Raw genomic sequence first — 25,841 nt, 5'->3', positions numbered from 1 at the left:
CCACTGAAGCCTGTCCACCATGGGTCACCCTGCTGGAATTTGAAATCCCCGTGGCAGAGCTTTCAGCATCACAGCGACATGCAGCTGCCACAGTGTCGGACAACTTCTGCGGGGAAACAAACCCAGAGGTGGCGCTGAGAGTACGAATCTTAACCACTAGAGCCCTAGGGCTGGCTGTGTACGGATGTGTTATAATTTTTAGTCCAGTCCCCATGGATGATAAAATAATTTGCTTCCAGCCTTTGGCCATAAAACACTGTATATCCCAAATACGTTTGTGTGTACATCTTTGTGTACATGGGTGTGCATATCTGTAGGATAAAGTATTAGGTGTGGAAAGTTGAGGTCCAGAGTGCACACTTCAAGCGTTGATGCTGTTGCCACTCTGCCCTCCAATGCGGCTGTGCCAGTGTCACCCCCACCAGCCGCGTATGAGAGCATCCCTTTCCCTCGGCACTCACAGTGTTTAATCTTTGCTCAGAGTCACAGTGTATCTTTGCTCCTGTGAGCAGTGAAAAAGCCATGGCGTATTCAGTTTGCACTTCTTTTACTAGGCGCCAGGGCAGAAGACACGTTTCCACTTTCTGCTAGGATTTAACCCATTGAGAAGCACCAGGCACCCTGGTGGTTGGGCTCTGAGAGTGGAGGGGCGGACTCTGAAATGGACGTGCGGAGGCGGCCGAGCGCCTGGCCCCAGGGCCACAGCACTCACCCGAGGCAAGAGCGCGCCCTGACCCTCCGGGGGCTGCGCGCTCCAGCCGGCGCTTCCCCGAGTGGCCACTGGAGGGCCCGACGCCCACCGGAATGCCCGGGGAGGGCGCGCGTGGCCGGAGCGCCGGGCACCCTCCTCCCTCCCTCAGCTCCCCGCCACCCCTCCGCCCTCGCTGGGTGGGTGACCGGCTGGGCGCGTGCCGCCCTCCCAGGCTTCCCCGGGACTCCAGCCAGGGCGAGCTGGAGGGGCACGGGCGGAGTGGACGCGCCTCTTCAAGCCCATGGCCCGTTCTGGGCCCCTGAAGCTCGCCTAGCTGATGCTCGCGAGCTCCCCGCAGGGCAGTGGGTGGGGATCACTGCTGGGACAGCCCATCCAAGGACCTTCTACCTTTGTGCCGGCCAAAGGGTCTTTGTTCACAAAAGGCTGGACAAACTCCTCAGGCCCGATGTGTCGCAGCCGTTCCTGCACCGGGAAGGAGAAGAGGAGTCAGGTCAGGGGGAGGGTATGGGAGGGGGTGCCCCTGGGGGCCTGGCAAGGTGCTCCTGTGGGCTCCCTGCCTCCCAGTGGGCACCTCCCTTCTCACTGGGGCTCCACGACCCCGTTCTGGGTTGTCACAGAGCTCAGCACCGTCCCTGAAGGAGGCAGCCCCTCTTTCCCACGCACCGGGGCTGCTGTAATTCATGGGGCCAGTGGGCAATGTCCTATAGGGAGTGCTTGTGGGGTGCGATACCTGGGAAACCAGGCTTGAAATGGGGTAACTGATGACCTGCTTCCTTGGCGGGAGGCCTGATGGCTAAGAGCATGGGGTCTGGCTGAGAACTGAATCCTGGCTCTGGCTCTTCTGCTGTGTGACTTCTGGCAAATCACTTAAACTCCCTGGGCCTTAGTTTCCTCATTTGTGAAAAGGGAATAATAATAGTACTTACATGGCAGGGCGGTGTGGGGTATAGTGCCTGGAAGGCAGCAAGGGCACCATAAATGTGGAGGTTTAAAAGAAACCCACTCCCCAGCCTCCTCTCTGCCCTTGACCTCCGCATCTGCAAGGAAACTAACGCCCTGGAGGCTGGGCCAGGGCGTCCCCTTCGCAAGCAGGAAGGCGTGTTTGACTTCTCTGGAAAGCTGGGTGGGCACAGCATGTCTGTGTGAGTCATGGGGGGGGGGGGGGGGGGGGGGCGGAGGCCGGGGTGAGGAAGGCAGCAGCCCTGGGAGGGTCACACAGCAGGGGAGTTGGAGCGAGGATTTGAACCCAGTTCCTCTGTCCCAGGCTTTGCGTCTCAGGCCTGCCAGGGTCAAAGTTGGGCAGGGCTGGCACCTCCAGCCCTCCTGTTGCTTGCCCCGGGAGTGGTGAGAGGCTGCTCCAGCGTCCAGGGCCCTCTGGAGGTGCCCGGCCGGCCCTGCTGTGACAGGCTCAGGCCCTGGGTTATGCTGAGATAAGCCGGGGGCCGGATGGGGCCAAGGGTGTCAGCTGTTCTCAGTTGTTCCTGGCTCTGATCTGGGCGGAGGGCAGCGTCGGCCTGCTCACCAGCTCCACGTGGGTCAGCTGCTGGGCCAGCATGTAGGGGTCACTGCAGACGCTGAGGAGCTCCCTATGGATGGAGGCCGGCGGCTTGGTCCTGTGGGAGATGGGCTTGTCGGCACCCAGCACTCCTTCCGGCCCCTGGCCCAGGGCCACCAGCTTCTGGTGCAAAGCCTGCAGGAGCTGCTGCATCCTCTTTCTGTATGCCTAGAGGGGTGGAGAGAGGGGCGCTCAGGCCCAACACCCATCTCTGCCTCTCTCCCATCTGAGGGGTCAGGCCCCGGGCTGGCAGGGATGGGCTGCCCCACCTGAAGCAGGACCCAGTCCAGGGCAGGTCAGGGGCCACAGTTGAGGCTGGCTGGGGAGGAGGCTGCAGGGTTACCAGTGGGAGCTGAGAGGAACTCGGCCAGGGAGGGTGACCAGGGTCCAAAGCCACCCCTGCTGTCTGGGCAGCAAGCAGAGTGGGCACTGCCAGGGGCAAGAAGGGACAGAGGAGATGTGGAACGGGCTCTGCCCTGGGTAACTGGCCTTTGCTTTAATGGGGGTCCCTCCTGCCTACGGTTTGTTTACACCCCCAGGAGAATGACAGCCTGGCCTGGGCAGGGAGTCTGTGTTGCCATCTCTGTGCTGTTAGAGCCACGCATGCAGTGGGCGTGTGCCCACGGCAGCCGTGCTGACAGAGCCCCTCACCTTCACGCAGATGGCTGGGCCCCTGCTTTGGGCCGCCATGGGCTGTGCAGGGGTGAAGGCCACCACCCCACCCTCGAGGGCGCCCACCCTCCCACCCCCATGGGGAAGCTGATTCTTTCCCCCTCAGAGACCCCTATTTCTAAGGAAGGCGCCATCAGACCAGCTGGGTTCAGTAAGCAAGACATCTGCATATTCCCAAGGGGTGGGGCAGTGACCCGCAGAATGAGCCCCCAGGTCAGCATCAAAGGGCCCCCCTGGGTGGATTCGAGCCCACGAGCCCAGGAGCCGATGTGGGGGTGGCAGTGGGCATCAGGGCCTGGCCCCCTGCAGATGGGTGGGCCCCCGCCGGCCTGGCTCAGGGGCTGGGAGGAGACCTGGTGGTGGGCCATCAGGACGACCAGGCAGTTTCAGATGGAAAACACAAGCCCAGCGGCACTTCGTCTGGCTTGCTGGGCCCAGTGTGCCTGGGGGTCTCGACGGTCCCTCAAGTCCCTGATGGGGCTCAAGGGGCCACTGAGTCCAGCACTGTTAGAGCCCAGAGTGCTGGTGTGGTGGTGGCTTCGCCAGCCCCTTATGGAAGTGCTTCTCTGTGCAGTGGCCCCGGCGACTGTGGTGGAGCCGTCACGACACAGGGAACAGGACGGGAGGCTGCCTAGCCGACCCCTAACGCCAGCTCCCAGGGCCCTCTGGTGCCGCGGAAGGAGCAGCCCTCCCGCTCTGTGCTGCCAGCCTGCTGCCCCGCGCCCCCGCCTTTGTGTGTGGGAGCATGAGCCAGCCCCAGCGACAGTCTGCCACCTGTGAGCCCCCTGCGCCACCCGTCTCTCTCCTTCTCCCAGCCAGTGGTGTCTCAGGGGCTTACACTGGCTATCACACCCCTCATCTCCCACTCGCTCCTCCCCCACCGCAACGGCTCCACTTCCCTCAGCCTCCGGGCCGCTCTTGCTGCCTCCCCAGCACCTCCTGTCCAGAAAGCCAGGGGCCGTCTCTCAGGCTGCAGCTGCCCTGGCCTCGGCCTCAGCCCCCTGTTCCTCCTACGCGGGGCTGTTCACACGCCTGGCTGCTGCTGTGGCTGCACGTGGGGTTCCTCCTGGCCTCGTCCATTCTTCTCATTCCTGGCTCGCTGGCTCATGTCCAGGGTGTTATTTGGTGTTCGTGTGTGGACAAGGCCCAGTTTGCATGTGCCACATGGCCTGGGGTCACCCCGATCTGCCTGGGGCTCTCCTCACCCAGAGCCGCGTCCTCTGCCCACACCCTGGTCTCGGTGGCTGGAGCACGACCGTCAGGTGCACGGCCCGGATCCATCCCCAGGCTGCCACCAGCCCTCCTGATTTTGCTTTCTTCTGATTCCATGCTTCGTCTCCCACCATGGGCTCCATGGTCCAGGCCATTGTAATCTCCCTGGCGGCTGCGGGGGCCCCCCACGCGCACGCTGGCCTCTCTCCACTGCCCTCTGCGGCCAGAGCAGTCTGTTCAGAATGCACGTCTGACCTTAAAATGCCTCCATGCTTTTGCAGAGACGAAAGCCCCGCATGGCTTGGAGGACCTGAGGTCAGCTCTGGCCACGCTCAGTGGCCTCCACGTGGCCCTTGCCCCCCTTCCCTGTGCTCCAGACGCAGGCCCCTCCTCCATCCTTGGACCCCTTTTCTACCCCTACTCGGCTGCCCCGCAGGGCCTCTGCAGCCTTCTCCCTCTTGGCATGCTCTTCTCATCTCTGGAGCTCAGAGTGCTGGGCCCTTCCCTCGCAGCCCCTGCCCGCGCCACGCCGGAGGACGACCCTCTTCCTGTATCCCCTCGTGGGACTGCCGGCTCCGTGAAGACAACACCGGGTCGCTCTTTGCTCATCGCCAGCATGAAGGGCGGTGCCTGGCTCATAGGAGGTGCCCGCATTTGCTGACTGGACGAACGTGGCCTTCACCTGCCTTGGGTCAGTCAGCCTCTCCAGGGTGGACTGCGGGGCCCTCCTGACGTCCAGGGTGCCGTGCGCCTGTGCCTACGGTTTGACAAAACCATGCGCTTACGCTACTTAAAAAATACTCAGATAATTTAGCAGGACTTGTTTCTGTTGAACCAATATTCACCCCAAAGAATTGCCGTTGCCTGTTTTCTAAATCATTTAGAACTCTTCCAGTGGGTCAACCTCCAGCTTAGCTGTTGGTCTTTCCTGAATGTTCTGCTCGTCCTCTGAGGCTGGGGACAGTGTTGCCCTTCCCCTGACCTCCTCTCACATTCTCGCTGACTTCTGCACACTGTGGGCGGAGGCCCGGAGAGCTCCTCAGTGAGTCTGAGCAGACCCAGAGCCCCCCTGAGGCCGTCGAGGCGTCCCTTGTCCCTGCCAGGAGCCCACGTTATGGAGCACAGGGCATGCCTGGCATGGCGCAGCACCCCGGTCAGCGTGCCTGCGTGCCTGGGGGACAGGGCCTGGGCTGTGTTCTCGTCCCTTTCCCCGGGCCGCCTCCTGTGTGCACAGACCCGGCGCCAGTACAGAGGTTGTCCAAGGGCGGCAGCCGCAGCTCTCCAGGTGTCTCCGGGTTCTCTGGAACCGGGCATGTCGTGGTTAGAGTCCCTGGCTCTGGCCGGACAAGCACAGACCCCTGTTCTCTGAAGTTCTTGCAAACTTCCTTCGGAGCAGCCCAGGGCCGATGTCCAGTGGGCTCAGCAGCTCTGCATGAGTCGGAGCTCTGAACCCGGAGCCCAGTTTGTTCTCTTTGTCAGCTGTCCGCCACCTGTGCCCTCGGGGGAGGCCTCCGAGGCAGTGGGGTCGGTCCAGCAGACAGTCACATGGGTGGGAAAGTAAGATCAGTCCCAGGAGGGCTGCCTGGTGTCAGCCTCCTCCGCCGGCCCAGTGGGTGTGGCCAGAGCATTTCTGTCCTCTTGTCCTGTCTCCCTCACCACAGCTGCGACCTCTGGGCCTTCTCTGGGCTCCCCCAGCCTCCGTCAGCCTCGGGACTAGCTTCCCTGAGCTGAAACTGCTGAGTCTAACCTACCAGGAGCCCCTCCAAGGCAGGCTCCCCTGCCCGGCACAGGTGGTCCGGAGCAGCGTCTGGCTGCAGCAGCTCTGTGCTGGAAAGGTTTCCACGGGTCTCCAGAACCCACAGTCATGGAGAAGGGCCTCCTCACTCCTTCCAGCCTTCTGTTCCCAGCTACTGAGAGGTGGTGGGGAGGACAGTGAGGATGTGAACCTTCCAGGAAATGGCAGAGGGCACAGGAGGAGGCACAGGTGTCACCTGTCATGGCTGCACTGATGGGGAGGCCCACTTGACCCTGGCCCTGTGCTGTCGCCTCCACATCCCTGAGCTTATTGTTCTCCTCACAGCCCTATGAGGCAGGGATTATCATCCTCCCTCTTTAGAAAGGAATTTAAAACTCAGAGAGGTTAAGTAACTTGCCCAAAGATACACAGCTCTGAAAACACTCGTGCTCATCTCACTGCCTTGTGCCCAGCACTTTATGTCATTTGATTCTATGCCTGTGTGAGAATCCTTACAAGAAAATGCTGAAATATTTTTGGAGCAAAAGATATAATGTCTATGATTTGTTTAAAAATAATTTGGAGGGAGGGGGACGTGCATGAAGGCATAGAAGAAACAAGTTTGGCAAAATGCTGATAATTGTTGAAGCCAGCTGAGGGTTCACATGAATTCATGGCTGCTCTTCTCTGTTTGTGTATATTTGAAATGTTCCATGACAAAAGTTCCATGAAAGTTAAAAATAATCCCAATATGCCTGAATTTTGGAAAGAATTGGACCCTCATAATAGCTTGCATTTCCCAGGTGCTGAAATAAGAGCTCAGGTGACTTCAGGGACTCTGCTGCAAACCTGCGTGGTGGGGACCGTTGTCGTCTCCATTTGACTGTTGAATGAACTGAAGCTCAGAGACACGAAGCACCTTGCCCAAGGTCACACAGCTATGGTTTCCAAGCTTGCATCTGGCTCATGCTCTGAGTCCTGAGGCCCTGCTTTGTCAGTCTGGCCTGTGGCTCCCAGCTCCCCTCTGAGCTGAGCCCCGGCCCGAGCTGGGAGGTGCCGCAGACCACCTACAGCGTTCAGGGCAGGCCAGCCCTGGAGGACATCCCCTTTGCAGCAGGTGCTTTCCGCAGAAGGGCAGCTTGAGGAGCACAAAGACACGTGGGAGAACCCCCGTCCCAGGCCAGGGTGGGTGGGGCGGAGCCGGGGAACTCTGGTTCCAGCCCACACTGCTCAGCACACCTAACTGGATCCCAAGAGAAGGAGCAGGAAATGTTCTGAATGACTTTTTTCTGCTCTGAAAACCCACGCCTGGGGGATGACCATTCTCCATTCACAGGGCTCCGTTGTACCTTATTTTCATCCACTAGGTGGTTAGAAAAGATTTCCCAGCACAGCCCTGACAGCTTCTTGGGAGCTGGTGAGGAGGCTCCGCTTCTGGAGGAAACCAGCCCAGGACTTACACCCATCCTCCACCAGCGCAGCCAGAAGGGCAGGGTCTGCCTCTGAAATGGCTCCCCCAGTGGCAGAGGCAGGCCTGATAAGGGTGGGTAATCCCATCTTGGCTTAGACCTCAGGCAGCTGAAGGCCTCCTGGGAAGAGGGAGAAAGCAGGAGACGGGGCTCTTCCCCCCTTATGTACCCTTTACTCCACCCACCCATCCATCCATCCATCCACCCACCCAACTATCCATCCACCTGCTCACCCATCTGCCCACTCATCCATCCATCCATCAGCCATGTATCTCCTACCCACTCATCTGTACATCCATCCTTATTCACCCATCCACTCACCTTCCCATCCATGTTCTCAGCCACCCACTGACACCCACACACACCCATACACCTACCCTCCCATCCCTCTATTCATCCATCCACCCACCTACCTATCCACCATTCCTACCTTTCCCCCTCCCTTCTTTCCATCAGTCTTTCCTCATCCACTTGTCCCATAAATTCACCTACCTACCCAACTACTCAAACATCTGTCTTCCCGCCTCTACTCATCCGTCAAAGTAGCCAATTGTCTATCCAGCCAGTCAGCAAGCATCTCCCTTCCCTGCTTCTACCTCTCCATCCTGATCCGTCCAATCCTGGAGCCTTCCCTGACCCTGTTCCCTGCTGCATCCTAAGCCAAGTGACATGATCCCCAGATGAATCGGGATGCAGAGGGAGGAGGAGAGGACCCTCATCTCACTGAGCCCTCAGAACAGCTAGCTTACTTGCCTGCTCTGTGAAGTGACCCCGGGGCAGGGCCTCCCTCTCTGAGCCTCAGTTAGCCCTCTGCTTTAGAGCTTCCATAGTCCAGCCTGCCTTAGCAGTTCCCCTGTGCTCCATGTGCAGCCGGCTCTGCCATGTCCAGACGCACTCTGGGGCACATTACTAGCTGCTAGCTTGCCACATTCAGCCTCCTCCCAGGGCTGCTGACATGCACTCCCTGCACTGTTCTCTCCTTCCAGATAAAGCAGCATCAGTGCTGGCCACAGCATCATTCTGGAGTGGCCAATAAACCTGCCCCTTCTAAAGGTGCCAGGAGACCTCTGTCCCCTTCACAGGGCCCTTCTCTGTATTCTCACCATAATCCTGGGGTGGGAATTTTTGTCCTGCTTTCCTCCATTAGGGAAGTGAGGCTTGGAGACCTTTAAGTGCCTTCCCCAGTGTAGCACAGCTGGGAGAGCCAGGCAGGGTTGGGGGCGCAGAGGTACACCGGGTACCCAGGTACACCGACTGCCTCGCAAGCCACTGGAGTGCAAGGGCCATTTACCCTGAAGTGTGGTTTTAGCTGCAGGGGGCACTCTCTCCTCCTCTGCCCAGCCCTGCAGGGTTTACAGCTTACCCCTGGAGGCCGAGAGGATCGCCAGTCAACCTGCCCAGACAGCAAGTGGCCGCTATTCCCACTGTTGCTGTTATTTTGGTTCATCCTGCAGAGCCTTTTTCTGCCCCTGACTGGAGGGACCTGGTCCAGGAGTCCTGACTGCCAGCCCAGCCCTGGATGTGGTGCAGGGGCAGGAGGGGGAGGCCTCCGTGGCACTAGGCCCAGGACGAGGGCTCTGCCAGGCTGGCCTAACGGGCCACAGACCAACAGCCTGACCATGTGACCACAAGGTCCCGTGAGGGGATCTTCCCTCGCCCACCATCTGATGCCCTGGATGAGAGCAAGATAGGAGAGAGGTCAAGAGCCCTGGCCTGGACCCGAGGCCTGAGTTGCCTGCCAGGTCTGCAGTGCCCAATTCCCTGATGGGGCAGAAAGGGGTTGATTTGAGAGGAGGTACAGTGTGCAGGTGGGAAGACAACGCCCCTAAGGGGCCAGCCTGCTGTCAGGGTACAGACAGGTGAAGGATGCTCACCCACCTCATCACAGGGGGCAATGCGGCCCACCACGTCCTTCAGGTGCCTGATGGTCGACTCCTCCTGGAAGTCCCGTGGGAAGGTCTCCATCCACTCGGTCAACAATTGGAGCAGTTTGGGGCCAAACCTCCGGACCTGAGCCTGCAAGGCAAGTGAGGGGCATCCACGGTGGGTGAGGGGTGATCGCGAGGGGGGCCACCTCAGCCACCACCTCTGCCACTCCCTGCTTGTTCTGTGCCCAGGTCTGAGCCACTGGGTGGCAGTGGCCAAGGCGGGTACAGGCCTCATGACTTCTCTGTGCCAGGCGACAGGGACGGGTCGCGGGGATGGGGCAGACCACAGGGAGCAGAGAGGGCAGGCACACTTGGGGAGGGGTCATCTGTTCTTGCTGCCTGGCATCTCGTCCTCCTTTCCGTGGTGACAGCACCTCAGTTTGCCTTTTCTCCCTCACTCCCAGCCGGGGGTTCAGGGGCAGCTGACACCACCCCAGCTCCGGGAGTGGGCCCAGATCAGTGCCAGCCAATCAGAGCACGCACACCCACGTCAGGTGCGGTGACAGGCTCACAGAAGGGCTTATGGCCTAAGCCAATGAGATCGGGTCTTTCCCTGGACCCTACCAAGGGTGGGCGCTCTTTCTAGGGATTGTGAAGGTGGGCTGAGAGCCGGAGCAGTGAGGCCACCTGTCACTGTGCGGCGAGCGCCCGAGAAGGAGGCTGGCCAGCGAACGGAGTGGAGGGCTGGAGGAGAAGGACCACGTTCTAAGGAGGTGGTACTTGAGACTCTGCAGTTACATGAGCCAGTAAAGTCCCTTTGCTTGGGCCAGTTGAAGTTGGGTTTCTGTCACTGTAACAGTGGAGCCTGACCCACACATGTATAAATAGACAGGTGCAGCCTGAGGCACCTGGTCAGGGACAGAGGAAAGGATATGGGGAACCACAGGAGGCTGGGCCATCAGCGGACCCCCAGGGGAGGGAAGGGTGGAATGCAGGGTGCTGGGGGCAGGGAGCCTGGCATATGCTGCAGGGCCATCCAGATGGCAGGGGTCCTACTGATGGGGCTCTGTGGGCCCGGGTCTGGGCTTGGTGTGAGCTCAAGGGCTCCCATAGGGCACTGGATAATGGCACCTGCATTAAAGATTCTGACTCTGTCCCTCTGGCTCTGGGCCTCAGAGAAGTCAGAAACCCCCGTGGGCTCCTTCAGGAGAATGGCACAATCACTGCCTCTCTAAGAGGCTGATGCCCGAGGGCATGTCAGGGGAGTGCTGGTACACTCAGAGGCCCCCTGCTTTGCCTGCCCCTCACCTTGTCCAGCACCGGCTTGTCCAGCTGCTGCTGCTCAATGCACAGGTGGCAGACCCGGGCCAGGAGCTCCTGCGGCTCGATGAAGAGGCGGGAGCTCAGCAGGAAGGTGAAGATGTAGGCTTTCTAAGGGGACAGAGAGAAAGGCAGCATGTATTCACAAGGGCATGGGGGGCATGCCTCCCAGCCTACCCCATCCCCTAGGCCCCAGACCAGCCCCAGCCCTGTTGCCTTCTCCACGGCTGCCCAATGTGCCGCCCCTGCTTTCAACTGGGTCGCTCACCTCAGGGTAGTAATCGGCTGTGGGCACCAGGTACTGGATCAGGGTGTCCAGGGAGGCTGAGGATGGAGCTCCATCCAGGAGAGGCTGCCCAGCCTGCTCACCGTCTGTGGGCTCAGTGGGCGGGGGGCTGAGGCTGCTGCGGGTGACCATGTCGGAGGCGCTCAGTGTCCGCGGCATGTCTGCCTACAACGGCAAGCAGCATTTGGGGTACACCTGAGCTGGGGCCTGCTGGTCCCCTGGGCTCCTGGCTGGGCAGACCCTGCCTCCCACAAGCACATCTGTGCCCACCTGAGGCCAGTGATCACTTCCTGGGAGGGCTGCCAGGGACCTCCACCCCACAGCACAGCATCCTCTGGGAACCATCTCTCCTTCACTCTCAGTCCAAGCCGTTTAGGGAGTGACTCTTTTCAGTGTCCACCCCCACCCCCAATGAAGGTTGTTTTTGACAAGGCCTGGACAGTCAGCATAGTCCCCCTGCCCCTGGCCACAAAGATTGGATCAGAGATGGGCCTGATACAAACTGGAGAGCTCAGGGGCAATCCCAGAACTTCTGTGGTGCCTGGAAACTCTTTCCCCTGGGACCCCTGAGCTGGTAGAATGGTCCTGTTGGAAACATCTTGTCCCCATAAGGGACCAGGAAAGTGGGCAGGTTCCTGAGGTTGGCGTGTGAGGCCCTGGATCCTGCTGTGCCGGCAGCCAGTCTGTGGAATTCTTGATTACATGAGCCTGTTTAATTTGGGTTTACTCTCAGGTGCAGCCAAATGGCTGCCCTCTGTATTCTGGCATCCCAGGCTCTTTGTGGTTAGGACTGGCTGACTCAGCCAGCTGTGCCCTCCTGCAAGAAGGCTCCCTGCCATCTTCACTCCTCCCTCCATCTGGACACGGCTGAGGCTCTTGTCAGCACTGTGAGTGTTGGGGCTCTGCTGTTGGTGCCTGGTCAGAGAAAGGCCACCCGCGATGGTCGTGCAGGGATTTCTCTATCCAAACCTCCTCTGGGCAGGGGTCGGGGCATGTGCTCTGACCTGGCACTGTATCAAGGGCCTGGCCTACGGCAGGAGCCCATCCACGCATGTGCAGTGCAGCCTCTCCCAGGCTCTTCTACGGACCCGATAGGCCAGTCTTCCTGAACAAAGCCTGCCAGGGCCTTCACAGCAGCCAGGCCTGGCCAAGCCTGGGACTGTTTGACCATCCCCTTTGCCGGACATTCAAGTTGCCCCCACATTCTTAACCATGGAGTCCTGTGGGCTTACCACAGGGACTTCTGAGGGTCTGCCTCCCCATTGCCCTGCTCACCTCGCCCCTGCTGCCCTCATGGCAGACCCTGACACGGGTGACCTGGCCCTGAGAGTAGAGACAGATGGACATGGAGAATCAGAGCTGACACTGGGGATCAGAGGGAGCCCCGTGGAGGGCCGTCCCAAGGCTGTACAGTGTGCAGGGTGCGGGGACTAAGTTACAGCCGGGGGAGGGCTCAGGAATCAGTCTAGATGGCAGTCCGGACAGTCCTGGCCCTAGGGACAGCACAACTTTATTTTCCTCCCAGGTGTGCTGGGGCAGACAGGGTGGCGGGGGCCCACCGCTGGCCTCTGCATGAGGACCTCCAGGGAGTGCAAGCCAGCCTCTTCCTCCCTCTAGCAGGGGCTCCAGCCTGCCTGAAGCACAGAGAGGGCAGGGTGTGTGTGTGTCTGAGCTCAGGAGAGGGCAGAAGGCGCCTGCAGAGAGACTTGCCAGGTGGGGGCCAGCGTGCACAAAGGCTCAGCAGAGCTGGGGGCAAATGGCGTGATTGTGGGAGTGTGTGCTCAGGTGGCAGGAGCCAGGCTGTGGGTCCTGGAGGCACAGTGGTGAGCGACCAAGTGGGGGACCAGGGAGAGTGCGGGTGGAGCGGCATCACACACTGGGGTGCGAGAGCAGCCACGTGGAGATGGAGGCCCCCAGCCTCCGGATGCCCCTCCCAGAAGTAAACTGCTTTTGTTAGTTTCTTATCTATCTTTCCAGAGCTTCTTTAAGCAAGGACAAGAAAATATAAATACATATTCCCTCTTTTCGGTCTTTATTACACGAAAAACGTAGCTCATTGTACACATTCTCTTGTGTTCTTTTCCCTAACAACTCATTTTGGAGAGCTTTCCCTGGCAGGATAGAGCTTGTTCATTCTTTTTACTTTTTAACTGCCTCACAGTGTTCCATTGTTTGGATGGGGATAGTTTTTAAATGCCAGTGACGAAGAAGCAACCCAGTGTCCAGCGATGGATGAACGAATAAGCAAACTGTGGCCCATCCCCACAATGGAATATTATTCAGCCTTGAAAAGGAAGGAAATTCCAACACATGCCATGACATGGATGAACTCTGAGGACATTACACTAAGTGAAATCGGCCAGTGACAAAAGGACAAATACTGTATTATTCCACTTACAGGAAGTCCCTAGAGGAGTCAGATACAGAGAGATAGAAAGTAGAACGGTGGCTGCTGGGGGCTGGGGGAGGAGAGAATGGGGAATTATTATTTAATGGGGACAGAGTTTCAGTTTTACAAGATCAAAAGAATTCTGAAGATGGACAGTGGTGACGGCTGCACCACAATGTGAGTGCACTTAATGCCACTGAACGGGACATTTAAACATGGCTAAGATGCTAAAGTTTATGTAATGTGTATTTTACCACAATTGTTTTAAAAAAAGCCATGATGGGAAATGATGATGGGAAAATTATTTATTGTCACAATTTCCCTTGAAAATCCTTGAAATCACCAGTAAGCCCCCCTAGCCTGTGCTTCTGTGGACAGAGCCTGCGTGGTGAGGTGAGTGGGCCCGGGAGTCTGGGGCCAGCATGGACGGGCTCTGCGCCGAGCGCCCCCACAGACTGGGTGGCTGGCGGACTGGTTGCTCCGCCTGCGCCCTCTGAAGAGCACTTTCCCGTCCCCTCTCTGCCTTGCTGGGCCGCAGGGCCCTGTGTGTGAGAACAGACATGTGCATGGTATGACTCCAGTGGGCGTCCACTTTATACCCAGTAAATGAACAAGGCTGATGAAAACACCCAGTGCTGCCTGGCGAGTTGGAGCAGCTCTTTAAACCCTGCTGGGTGGGGCTGCATATTGTCATGGTCCCTCTGAATTGTACACGATTTGGCTCCATGTGCAAAGAGCCTTATGTTCAATAGTGCCCTTTCACCTTAATCCCAATCCTTGGAAATATAACCCAAGAAGATTATCTAAAGAGGAAAAGCATGGAAAGGAGTTTGCTTCGGCGTTAATTATAAGCAGTGAACAAAATCCAGAGTGCTATAGATGATGAACAAAATGAGAACGGACAAGGACATCCTCATACCCGTTAGTGGAGTTTCTGTCATTGTTGAAATGATGGTCATGAAGCCTCGGCGATAACACAGAAACGGGTTCTGGGATAACAAAGTGAACAGGCAGGCAAGGACTGCACATCCGACACAATGCAGACAACCCATTCAAGTGGACGGAACGCCCCGGGTGCTGAACGCCGTGTCATTGATGTGCACACCCCCTTGCCCTGCTGTTGTTTCTGTTTTAGTGCCATTCGTTCAAGCCGAAGGTAAGCTCAGCCATCAAATGAACCCGAAGCATGAAGGGCCCCAGGAACACCTGCACCAATCCCGGGGTGGGGGTTGGGGCATGCCCGCCCTGTGATGGGGCCACCGAGGGGACACTGAGAGGAAACATCTTGCTCTGGCTCAGAACCGAGAGTGGCCGAGCCACAGTTTGAACTGCAAAGTCCACTTTCTGACCTGTCCAGTGAGGCCCTCTGCCCCAGGACGAGCAATGCACCATCCCTTCACACGCCCTGGACCTGCCTGCCGGGCGCGCCTCCTGACTCCCGGGGCCCCGGGCCTCCTGTCCCCCAGGCCTCGCACTGCATGCTGTCTCGGAGGAGCCTGGCTTGCTGCCTGCTGCACCCCCAGGGCCCAGCCCCATGCCTAGCACATACATAGTGGGTGCTGGGTCAAGATGTGTGGCATTCAAGTGACTCAGCGAGGCAGGTGGGAAGCAGTGATGCCTGAAGTCACACAGCGAGCACTGGGGTGGTGAGGGCGGCCCATATGCCAGGCGTTCAAGTGGCGAGTCGGTGGGAGGGAGGAGCTGGGGAGAAGCTCGGGTCTCGGCCTGGGAAGGCTGATAGAGCCACTCCCCGCTCCCTGACCCCACCTCACCCCTTTGCCCTCTCTTCTCACAGATGAGGAAACTGAGGCTCAGAGAGTGAAAGAGTCACAGCTTCCCCCCTCCTAGGCATGCGCTTCTGCCTCCGTTTCCCTGCCCAGCCCCACCCCCTCAGGCGTCTCGGTATCTCCCCGTGTTTAGGTCTCAGGCCCTGCATCTGGAGGTCCTGGGGCTCCCGAAACAGTTACACCTGGGCAGCCAGCCTGCATTGTGTGGACTAGACTGGTGGGAAGGCTGGTGGAATGAGGGGAGAGGACCCTGCCCACCACCCTGCAGTGGGCGGCCAGTGCCCCACCAGCGCCCAACGGGCCTCCATCCTTCTAGGGCTGCGCACTGGCAGACCACCTGCTCTGGGCCTCTGGCACCCGCCACGTTTCTGGGACTACATGGCCTACGCTGAACTCCTCTATGGGAACTGGGGAGATGTGACAAGTGCAGGACATGTCAGGATTACAAGGCAGGCACAGTCCTAAAGGATGATCTTTTTTTCATTCCCCAACTTTTGACGGAGATGTGGGTACCAGAAATATGTAACTTTCTTTTTCATCTGATCATACAAAAGCACGTGGCAGAGGCTGTTGAGGGCCCTGGGGTTCCTCCTCAGTGTGAGGCCGGTAGTGAGCAGCCAGGGCTGTGGCCGTGAGGAAACCCAGCTCCTGGGGCCACCACAGGCTCAGACCTTCCAGGTTGAAGAGACACCAGGACTCCTGACTTCTATGTTTTGTATTCTGATTTTAAGAGTGGCAATTTAATTCATTAAAAAAAAAAAGAAAAAGCCCCTGTAGGTCTGCCGGATGGTGCAGAGGTTAAGTTTGAGCTCTGCTTGACTGGCCTGGGTTCGCTGGTTTGGATCTGGGTGTGACATACACATCACTCGTCAAGCCATGCTGTGGTGGCAACCCACATAAAACAGAGGAAGATGGGCACGGATGTTGGCTCAGCTTCAACAATCTTCTTCAACAACAACAACAACAACAAAAGCTCCTGTGGGGGCCATACCAGGGGCCAAAAGCACATTTAGAGATAACAGCTCTATTTCCCAGGTGGCCAGTCTACAACTCCCACTCTGTTGTCATGGCCCCTGGCACTGGTGGTTGGCATTAAAAATCAGCAGAAGATGGAAATCTATCGAACTCACGCAAGAGAAGCACATAGGGGTCAGTGCAGCATGTCTTGGGCGATGATCCTGGAGAGGAGATGATCTCTCGGGCTTCCTTTCCTGGGCAGGCACTGGACCAGCCGTGGCCAAGGGGACAGAGGTAAAGGATACTCCCAGATGGGGACCCCGTGCTGTGGTGGGCTCCTCTGAGCTCTATCAGGTGCCTTCACGCTGAGAACAGGGTGAAGAGTCCCTCCTCCCAGGCTAGGAGAGGAGCTGGTGAGACCACGTGCACAAAGCCCCAGCACGGTGCCTGGGAGGAGACAGGGCCCTCAAGGCGCATCCCCCACGGGCGTTCCCCACCTGCAAGGGCCTGGGACCACAACCCGGTAGTAATTCCAACTGCTAAGGAGGCTCTGTGCCACAAAAGCCTGTCACCTGGACTCCTGGGCTTCAGCAGGGTGTCCTGGCTCGCTGTGGCCTGATGGCTCTACCCTGCTCGTCCAGCCCCGCAGCTGCGGCATCTGCTGGGGACTACCCCCGCCAAGTCAGCCTCAGCTGTCGTGGGCCCACAGCTCCACATCAGAGCCACTCCGGCCTTGCCTTGAGATGTAGCAGAAGTTTACACGTTTTCACACTCTCATACCACCATTTCTCCCCACTCCCCCATTATATCTTTTTTAAAATTGTGGTAAAATATGCGTAACACAAAATCTACCGCGTAACCATTTTTAAGGGTACACTTCAGTGGCATTGAGCACATTCACACTGTTGCACAACCATTACCACCATCCATCTCCAGAACTTTCTTATCTTCCCCAACTAAAACTCCATACCCATTAAATAACTCCCCATGCCCCTCCCCCAGCCTCTGGGAACCTCTGTTCTCCTTTCTGTCTCTGTGAATCTGACTACTCTCGGTACTTCCTCTAAGTGGAATCACACGGTATTTGTCCCTTTGTGGCTGCTTATTTCACTTAGCATAATGTCCTCAAGGTTCATTCATGTTATTGCAAATGTCAGAATTTCCTTCCTTTTTAAGAGTGAATAATATTCCGTTGTATATTTATACCAAATTTTCTTTATTTATTCACTTGTTAATGGACGTTGGAGTTGCTTCCACCTTTGCCATACAGTTTTCAGCAGCGGCTGCCCCATTGTACATCGCTACCAGCAATGTAAAAGGGTACCAAATTTCTCCTCATCAAAGCCAACACATCTTGTTTTCTGTATTTTCTTTTTTTGATTGGCACCTGAGCTGACCTCTGTTGCTATGCTTTTCCTTCTTCTCCCCAAGCCCCCTGGTGCATAGTTGTAGATTCTAGCTGTAGGTCCTCTGGTTGTGCTGTGTGGGACGCCACCTCAGCATGGCTTGATGAGCAGTGCTAGGTCTGTGCCCAGGATCCGAACCTACAAAACCTTGGGTTGCTGAAGCAGAGCGCAGGAACTTAACCACTCGGCCATGGGGCGGGGGCCTGTTTTCCGTATTTTTGATAGTAACTGTCCATTACGGTGTGAAGTGGTAACTCACTGTGATTTTGATTTGCATTTCCCTAATGATTAGTGATGGTGAGCATCTTATTGGCCATTTGTATATACCTTCTTTGGAGAAACGTCTGTTCAAGTCCTTGGCCCCTTTTTGAATTAAGCTGTTTGATTTTTTCATTGTTGAGTTTTAGGATTTTCTTTATGTATTCTAGATATTAATCCCTCATTACCTTTGTGATTTGTGAACATTTTCTTCTATTCTGTGGGCTGCCTTTTTACTCTGATGGTAGTGTCCTTTGATGCACCAAAGTTTTTCATTTTGATGAAGTCCAATTTCTCTACTTTTCCTTCTGTTGCTTGTGCCTTTGGTGTCATATGTAAGAAATCATTGCCAAATACAATGTCATGAAATTTTCCCCCAATGTTTTCTTCTAAAAATTTTGTAATTTCAGCTCTTATGTTTAGGTCTTTGATCCATTTTGAATTAATTTTTATATATGGTGTTAGGTAAGGGTCCAACTTCCTTATTTGTTATGTGGATATCCTGTTTTTCCAGGAGCATTTGTTGAAGAGTGTCCTTTCCCCATTGAATGGTCTTGGCATTCTTGTTGAAAATCATTTGACTATACCCAGGGGTTTATTTCTGGGCTTTCTATTCTGTTCCATTGGTCTACATATCTCTCTTTATGCCAGTACCACACTGTTTTGATCACTGTAGCTTTGTAGTAAATTCTGAAATCAGGAAGCGCAACTCCTCCATATTTTTTTTTCCTTTTTCAAGCTTGCTTTGGCTATTCAGAGTCCCTTGAGATTCCACATGAATTTTAGGATGGATTTTTCTATTTCTGCGAAAAGTACCATTGGAATTTTGATACAGATTGCATTAAATCTGTAGATCGCTCTGGATAGTATTGACATCTTAACGACATTAAATCTTCCAATCTATGAACACAGGATGTCTTTCCATTCATTTGTCTTCTCTCATTTTTTTCAGTAATGTTTTGTAGTTTTCAGTGTCTTTTGCCTCTTGGGCTAAGTTGAGGTAAGGATAAGTTCCTAAGTTTACTCTTTTTGACGCTGTTGTAATTGGAACTGTTTTCTTAATTTCCTTTTGGATCGTTCATTGTTGGAGTATTAGTTGTGTAGAAACACAACTGATTTTTTGCTGTTGATTTGGTATCCTAACTTGCTGATTTGTTAATTAGTTCTAATAGGTTTTTTGTGTGAAATCTTTAGGGCTTTCTACATATAAGACCATGTCATTTGCAAACAACTAATTTTACTTTTTCCTTTCTAATTTGGATGCCGTTTATTTCTTTTCCTTGTTCTGGCTAAAATTTCTTATACTATGTTGAATAGAAGAGGCAAAAACGAATATCCTTGCCTTGTTCCTGATCTTAGAAGAAAAACTTTTTGGTCTTTCACTGTTGAGAATAATGTTAGTCATGGGTTTTTCATATATGGCTTTTATTATGTTGAGGTAGTTTCCCTCTATTCCTAGTTTGTTGAGCGTTTTTATCCTTGAAGGGTATTGAATTTTCTCAAATGTTTTTTTCTGCATCAATTGAAATGACCATGGGGTTTTTTTCTCCTTTATTCTGTTAATGTGATGTATTATATTAATCGAGTTTCATACGTTGAATTATCCTTGCATTCCAGGAATAAATCCCATTTGCTCGTAGTGTATAATCTGTCCAATACGCTGCTGAATTCAGTTTGCTAGTATTTTGTTGAGGATTTTTGCAACAATGTTCATAAGAGAGAGTGGTCTATAGTTTTCTTTTCTTGCTGTGTCTTTGCCTAGCAAAGTATTAGGAAAATGCTGACCTCATAGAGTGAGTTAGGAAGTGTTCCTCCTCTTTAATTTTTGGGAAAAGTTTGAGAAGGATTTGTGCTAACTCTTCTTTGAATGTTTGGTAGAACTCACCCAGAAAGGCCATCGGGTCCAAGGCTTGTCTTTGCTGGAAGGCTTTTGATTACTGATTCAATCTCCTTACTAGTTGGAGGTCTGTTTAGATTTTCTCTTTTGTGATTCAGTTTTAGTAGGTTTTATGTTTCTAGGAATTCGTCCATTTCACTAGGTTATCCAATTTGTTCACATATAATTGTTCATAGTAGTTTCTTATAATCCTTTTATTTTTGTAAAATTGGAAGTGGTGTCCCACTTTCATTTCAGATTTTAGTAACTTGAGACTTCTCTGTCTTTTATTGTCAACCTAGCTAAAGGTTTGTCAATTTTGTTAATCTTTTTGAAGAACGAAATTTAGGTTTCATTGATTTTCTCTATTGTTTTTCTCTTCTCTATTTTCTTTCTCTCTGCTCTAATCTTTATTAGTACCTTCCTTCTGCTAGCTTTGGGTTTATTTGTTCTACTTTTTCTTTCTAGTTCCTTAAGTTCTAAAGTTGGGTTGTTGATTTGCAATCTCTCTTCTTTTTTAATGTAAGTTTTCACAGCTACAAATTTCTGTCTTAGCACTGTTTTGACTGCATCTCATAAGTTTTACTATGTTGTGTTTGCATTTTCATTTGTCTCTAAGGATTTTCTAATTTCCCTTCATTTCTTCTTTGACCCATTGGTTGTTTAAGAATGCATTGTTTAGTTTCCACAAATTTGTGAATTTTCCAGTTTTCCTTCTATTGTTGATCTCTAACTTCATCTTGCTGTGGTCAGAGAACATACTTTATATGATATCTATCTTTTTAAATCTATTCAGACTTGATTTGTGGTCCAACATGTAGTCTATCCTGGAGAATGTCCCCTGTGCTCTAGAAGAATGCGTGTGCTCCTGCTCTTGGGTAGTGTGCTGTATATGTCTATTAGATCTAGTTGGTTTATTGTGTTCTTCAAATCCTCTATTTCCTTACCTATCTTCTGTCTCATTGTTCTATCCATTATTGAGAGTTGGGTATTGAAGTCTCCAACTATTACTGTAGAACTGTCTATTTGTCCTTTTAATTCTCATAATTTTTGCTTTGCATATTTTTACAGTCTGTTTTTACTTGTGTAAATGTTCATAGTTGTTATATCTTCTTGCTGGATTGAAACTTCTGTTAATATATGACGTCCTTCCTTATCTCTTGTAAACTTTTTTGATTTAAAGTCTTTTTTTTTGCTGTTAGTATAACCATCTCACTCTCTTCTTGTTACTATTTACATAAAATATAATTTTCCATCTTTTCACTTTTAACATACAATCATGTATCACGTGACAACAGGGACACGTTCTAAGAAATGTGTCATTAGGCAATTTTGTTCTTGTGTAAACATCACAGAGTGTACTCACACAAACCCGGATGGTATAGATTACTACACACCTAGGCTATTTGGTACTCATTTTATGAGACCATCGTTGTATATGCAATTTGTCATTGACTGAAATGTTGTTATGCAGCACATGACTGTACTTATATTTTCGGATCTAAAATGAGGCTCTTGTAAACAGCATATAGTTGGATCATTTTTTTTGCTTTTTTTTTTTTAATCCATTCTGCCAATATCTGTCTTCTTGACTGGAGAGTTTAATCTATTTACATTTAAAATAATAACTATTAAGAGGGATTTACTTCTGCTATTTTGCTCTTTTTTCTATATGCCTTTAGCTTTTTGTCCCTCATTTCCTGTATTAGTATCTTCTTTTGTGTTTAGTTAGTGTTTTGTTTTGAAATATTTTAATTCTTTTCTCACTTCCTTTTCTTTATATTCTATAGCTTTTTCTTTGTGGTTACCATGGGGATTCTATTTAACATCCTAGAGTTATAACATTCTACTTTGAACATATACTAGCTTAACTTAAATAGCATACAAAACTCTGCCTCTGTAAGCGCTGTCCCTTCCCTGTTTCAGTTGATGTCACAAGATCATATTTTTATGTATTTGGTGTCCAAAAACATAGACTAATAATTATTTTTTTAAAATGCATGTGTCTTAAATCATGTAGAAAACAAAAAGTGGAGTTAAAAACCAAAGTTACCAATATCTAACTTTTATAATTGCCCATGTAGATGTCTATATCAGAGATCTTTATTTCTTCATATGCCTTCAAGTTACTGATTAGTGTCCTTTCATTTCAACCTGAAGGTCTCCCTTTAGTATTTCTTATAAGACAGTTTTAGTGGTAATGAACTCCTTCAGCTTTTGTTTATCTGGGAATGTCTTAATTTCTCCCTCCTTTTTGAAGGACAGTTTTGCTGTATATAGGATTCTTGGTTGACAATGTTTTTACTTTCAGCACTTTGAATATTTCAACCCACTGCCTTCTGGCGTCTAAGGTTTCTGATGAGAAATCTGCCAAAACTCTTATGGAGGGTCCGTTGCATGTGAGGAGTTGCTTCTCTCTTGCTGCTTTCAAGATTCTCTCTCTGTCTTCTAAACAGTTTGATTATAATGTGTCTCATCGTGGGTCTTTTTGAGTTTATCTTACTTGGAGTTTGTTGAGCTTCTTGAATGTTTATATTTATATCTTTCTCCAGATTTGTGAAGTTTTCAACCATCAGTTCTTCAGATAATCTCCCTGCTCCTTTCTCTGTCTCTTCTCCCTCTGGGACTCTCACAGTGTGTATGCTGGTCTGCTTAATGGCGTCCCCTGGGTCCCTTTGGCTCTGTTCACTTTACTTCAACCTTTTTTCTTTCTGTTCCTCAGACCCAATAATTTAAATCATCCTGTCTTCAAGTTCACTGATTCTTCCTTCCGTCTGCTCAAATCTGATTTGGAACATGTCTATTCCAAAGTGAATTTTTCATTTAAGGTGGTGTAATTTTCTGCTCCAAAATGTCTTTTTGGTTCCTTTTTATGTTTTCCATCTCCTTATTAATATTTTTATTTTGTTCATACATAGTTTTTTAACTGACCACTCATCTTTTAACTGACCAGTCCATCATCTGGTCTTTCTCAGAGATGGTTTCTGTTGATCTATTTTGTTTTCCTTTCAATGGTCCATACTTTCCTGTTTCTTTCTATGTCTTGTGATTTTTCTGTTGAAAACTGGATGTTTGAATCTTATAATGTGGTAACTCTGGAAATAAGATTTCCTCAGTGTTTCCTGTGTTTGTTTTAATTGTTGCAGGGTGCCTTTGTGCTGGGATCAGCCTGAGGTGCAGACTTAAGGTCTTTTCTGAGCCTGCTCCTTTCCATGAGCATGTGCCATGACTGTTAAAATTCCCCCCATGTGGGGTGCTTTTGAATGTTCTAATCCTGGCTCCTAAAAGGAGAGAAAGGGGGAAAAGAAGGAGGAAAAGACCCAGGTTCTGGCCCTTTAAATCCCCTGGAAGCCTCTTCATTCAGTGGGGATTACAACCACAGTGGCCTGCCCCTGTATCTGTACCTCCGTGGTCAGAAGCAGCGATCAGCATCAGAATCCAGAGCCCTGCTCTTTGGAGTCAAGGTCTTTATTGCCCACCTTGGCTCCTGCGAGCTGCTCCCAGAGCATGTGCATGGCTGCCTGCCGTGAGGCTGAGGGGTGGAGGATGGGTAGCTGCTGCCATGCTAAGACCTGAAATTGACCAAAAGTAACTGGGAAGTCCAAGCTTTCCTCCGGAAGCTTCAAGCTTCTGAAAAGACTCGAGTGCTCAAATAGTTACATCTCACAGATTCTGCTGGTTCAGCTGTCCTATAGCTGAGGTGGAATCCTGGCACTTCCTACTATACTTTCTTCCCTGATGTCCCCCATTATGTCTTTAATTGGATATTGCTATTGGGTTTGGAATATGGACTTTTAAATCTCATTAGTTCTAAGAGTCTTGGGTTTTCCAGAAGGCAATCATGTCTACAATTAATGGTAATTTCATCTCTTCCGTTCTGGTGGTTAAACATCATTCCCTTTTTTTGTCATAATGCATTGCACAAAACTTTACAGCAGAAACAATACTGGGGAGAATAAACACCTTATACTGTTCTGTCTCTCCATCAGGGTCACATGTGCTCTGGGGACAGAGCTGAGAGCCCTTCTAGGATGATGTTCCTAGTCCCCCCGCAGCTTTTTGGGAGCAGCTGGGGCCACACATCCCCTGAATCTGCATGTGTCCTGAATGCCCAGGTCTCCTCCTTCCCCTGCCATGAGAAAGAGCTGCCCAACCCAGAAGGGCCTCCTTAGAGCCCTTGTTTCAGCCTCTGTTCAGTGTTACTTCTATCTTTGCAGGGCCTCTAGGAGCTCTGAGAAGTGGCCTAAGTTCCAAGCTTTTCTCACAGAGTCCAGGCCAGACCTGCACCCCAGGTGAGGTGTCTGGGGCCTCAGCTGGCCCAAGGCATGGTTGAGAGGGCCAAATGTGCATCTTTGCTTGGGACTGCTTCTGATGCATCTGCAGGAACAGGGACAGTCCCTGTGCCCTTAGGGGATGGTGAGCTGAACTCAGGGCCATTTGCAAGGGTCCAGGATGAAGTTCCCACTCCACCTGACCCAGACAGGTTCTGAGTCCCAGAGGTTTCAGTTCAAGAAGAAACAGATTCTGTGTCATGCTTCATGTGTCTTTTGTTCTTATCTTAATCCTTACAAGAACCATATGGGAATGACTGCCCACTTCACAGATGAGCACACCTGGGCCCTGAAGAGTAAAGTGGAATGGACAAGGTTACCAGCTATTGACTAGTACCTGGATCACTGGGCTCCCACCTCCAGCCCAAGCTCCTGGCCCTGGCTCAGGGAAGGGAAATTGGTAAAGGCTGAGTGGAAGACAGACATGGCCCAGATATTCAGCAGGGGAGCTTGGCTCAGTGGCTTGGAACTTGGGGAGGGCAACTGACTACTGGGAACCCCAAAGTGGCTGAGCCTTCAGGAGGCAGGGAGCCCCCTGAGCAGTCTGTGGTGGACTCAGGTGAAGGAGAGACCTCTGCTCACAGGCAAGCCCTTCCCCAACTCTTATAGGAGCCTCAGGGAAGGAAAGAGTCCACCTGGGGTAGGGGTGGACCATGCCAGCTCAAGCATGGCTGCTCTGAGCAGTGGCAGCATCTTGTTCAGCCCCAATAAACCCTGTCGTCCTTTGCTTCACCCTCCCTGACACAGCCTGGAGCTAAAACACTTACCTCATTCCAGTCTGGGTCCCATGAAGGGCTCCCCGCTGTTCCCTGGCGCCTGAAGGGATGCTGTGGGGGTGCCAGGGCCTCCCTCAGGCCTGAGCCCAGATGTTGCGCTTGCCTATGCTGGGAATGCACCTGGCCTTGCCTTCAGGAGGCCACCCAACAGACTTGCCTGTGAGCAGAGGACTGGCCTGAATTATTTGTATGCTCCATATAGCCCTGAGCTCCTGCTGACAGAGCCTTCTGCTTCCATATCTCAGGCTCTGAGAGCTCAGGGCCAGGCTTGCAGGCAATCTGTCGAGTGCAGGTTGACAGCAGCAAGACCCACCACAGGTCGGGAACTAAAAATAGAGCTCTTCAAAGAGGGAAAAGTCAGCCACTCTCTTGCTCCATAATCCTAGTCCCTTAATCTTGGTCCACATCCTTGATTACTTCCTGACGACACACTTCTAGAAGGAGAGGCACTGGGCCGAAGGACATCAGTCCTTTCAAGGGAATCAAAATATATGACCCAACTGCTCCCCTAAACCTGAGCGAAGGGGTTTTGTTTTGGCCTCCCAACCGCCATGCTTCCTGACTTCCAGAACCACTTCTCCCACTGGCTGGATCCCTGGTTAGGGTGGGGTGGGCTGGGGGGTGAACTGAGTCCTGGCCCACGAGAGCAGCATCCCCTCCTCCCATCCCTGAGCAGGGGACCCAGGTTATCCAATCAGAGTAAATCCTGGGCCTTGTTTGGACCACAAGAGAGAGGTGTTCTCTTTACTTTTTAAAGAAGTAAACACAAAAGAGTCTACACAAACACATCTACAATTTAAATAATAATTATTTTTATTGTTATTATAACTACATGAACATCTGTGAACCTATACCCAGGCTAATACGAAGAGCATTACCAGGACCTTAAATCCCTTAAGCACTTTCCCTGATCAAGCCGACTTCTTACCGCCTCAACCTCTAGGTGACCACCACCCTGACTTTCATGTTAATCATTCTCTTCTTTTCTTTCTAGTTCTACCCACCTCATGTAGTCTATCCCCAGGCAATGCACCACCTAGTCTTGAAAATGGAGGGCAAGCACCCACCAGCCTTGCAAGGAGAGGGCAGCACTGCCCCGCTGGACGGAGGCTCCAGGTGGAGGTGAGCAGAACAGTCTCCTGGTCATGGTCTGCCTTCTGCTTCTCTGGGAGTTGACAAGGCCCCTTCTGGGGAGGTCGTAAGCAAGGTCACGAGCGAGTCTTGGGAAACAC

General features: G+C 52.4%; 1 protein-coding gene across 1 annotated transcript in view; it reads right to left on the bottom strand.

Annotated features, from left to right (window-relative positions):
• Nucleotides 1-25,841, bottom strand: part of RASGEF1C (RasGEF domain family member 1C) — a 72,466-nt gene that overhangs the window by 20,787 nt on the left and 25,838 nt on the right. Inside the window, exons 2-6 of the mRNA XM_046668087.1 lie at nt 10,812-10,994; nt 10,532-10,654; nt 9,234-9,371; nt 2,235-2,435; nt 1,100-1,174 (exon numbers count right to left, since the gene is read on the bottom strand). Coding sequence (XP_046524043.1) covers nt 1,100-1,174; nt 2,235-2,435; nt 9,234-9,371; nt 10,532-10,654; nt 10,812-10,988 — 714 coding nt within the window. The 5' untranslated portion in view covers nt 10,989-10,994. The remainder of the gene's footprint in view (nt 1-1,099; nt 1,175-2,234; nt 2,436-9,233; nt 9,372-10,531; nt 10,655-10,811; nt 10,995-25,841) is intronic.

Source organism: Equus quagga, chromosome 7, assembly GCF_021613505.1.
Source record: "Equus quagga isolate Etosha38 chromosome 7, UCLA_HA_Equagga_1.0, whole genome shotgun sequence".
Classification (NCBI taxonomy): domain Eukaryota; kingdom Metazoa; phylum Chordata; class Mammalia; order Perissodactyla; family Equidae; genus Equus; species Equus quagga.
This window is presented reverse-complemented; position numbering and strand designations above follow the sequence as displayed.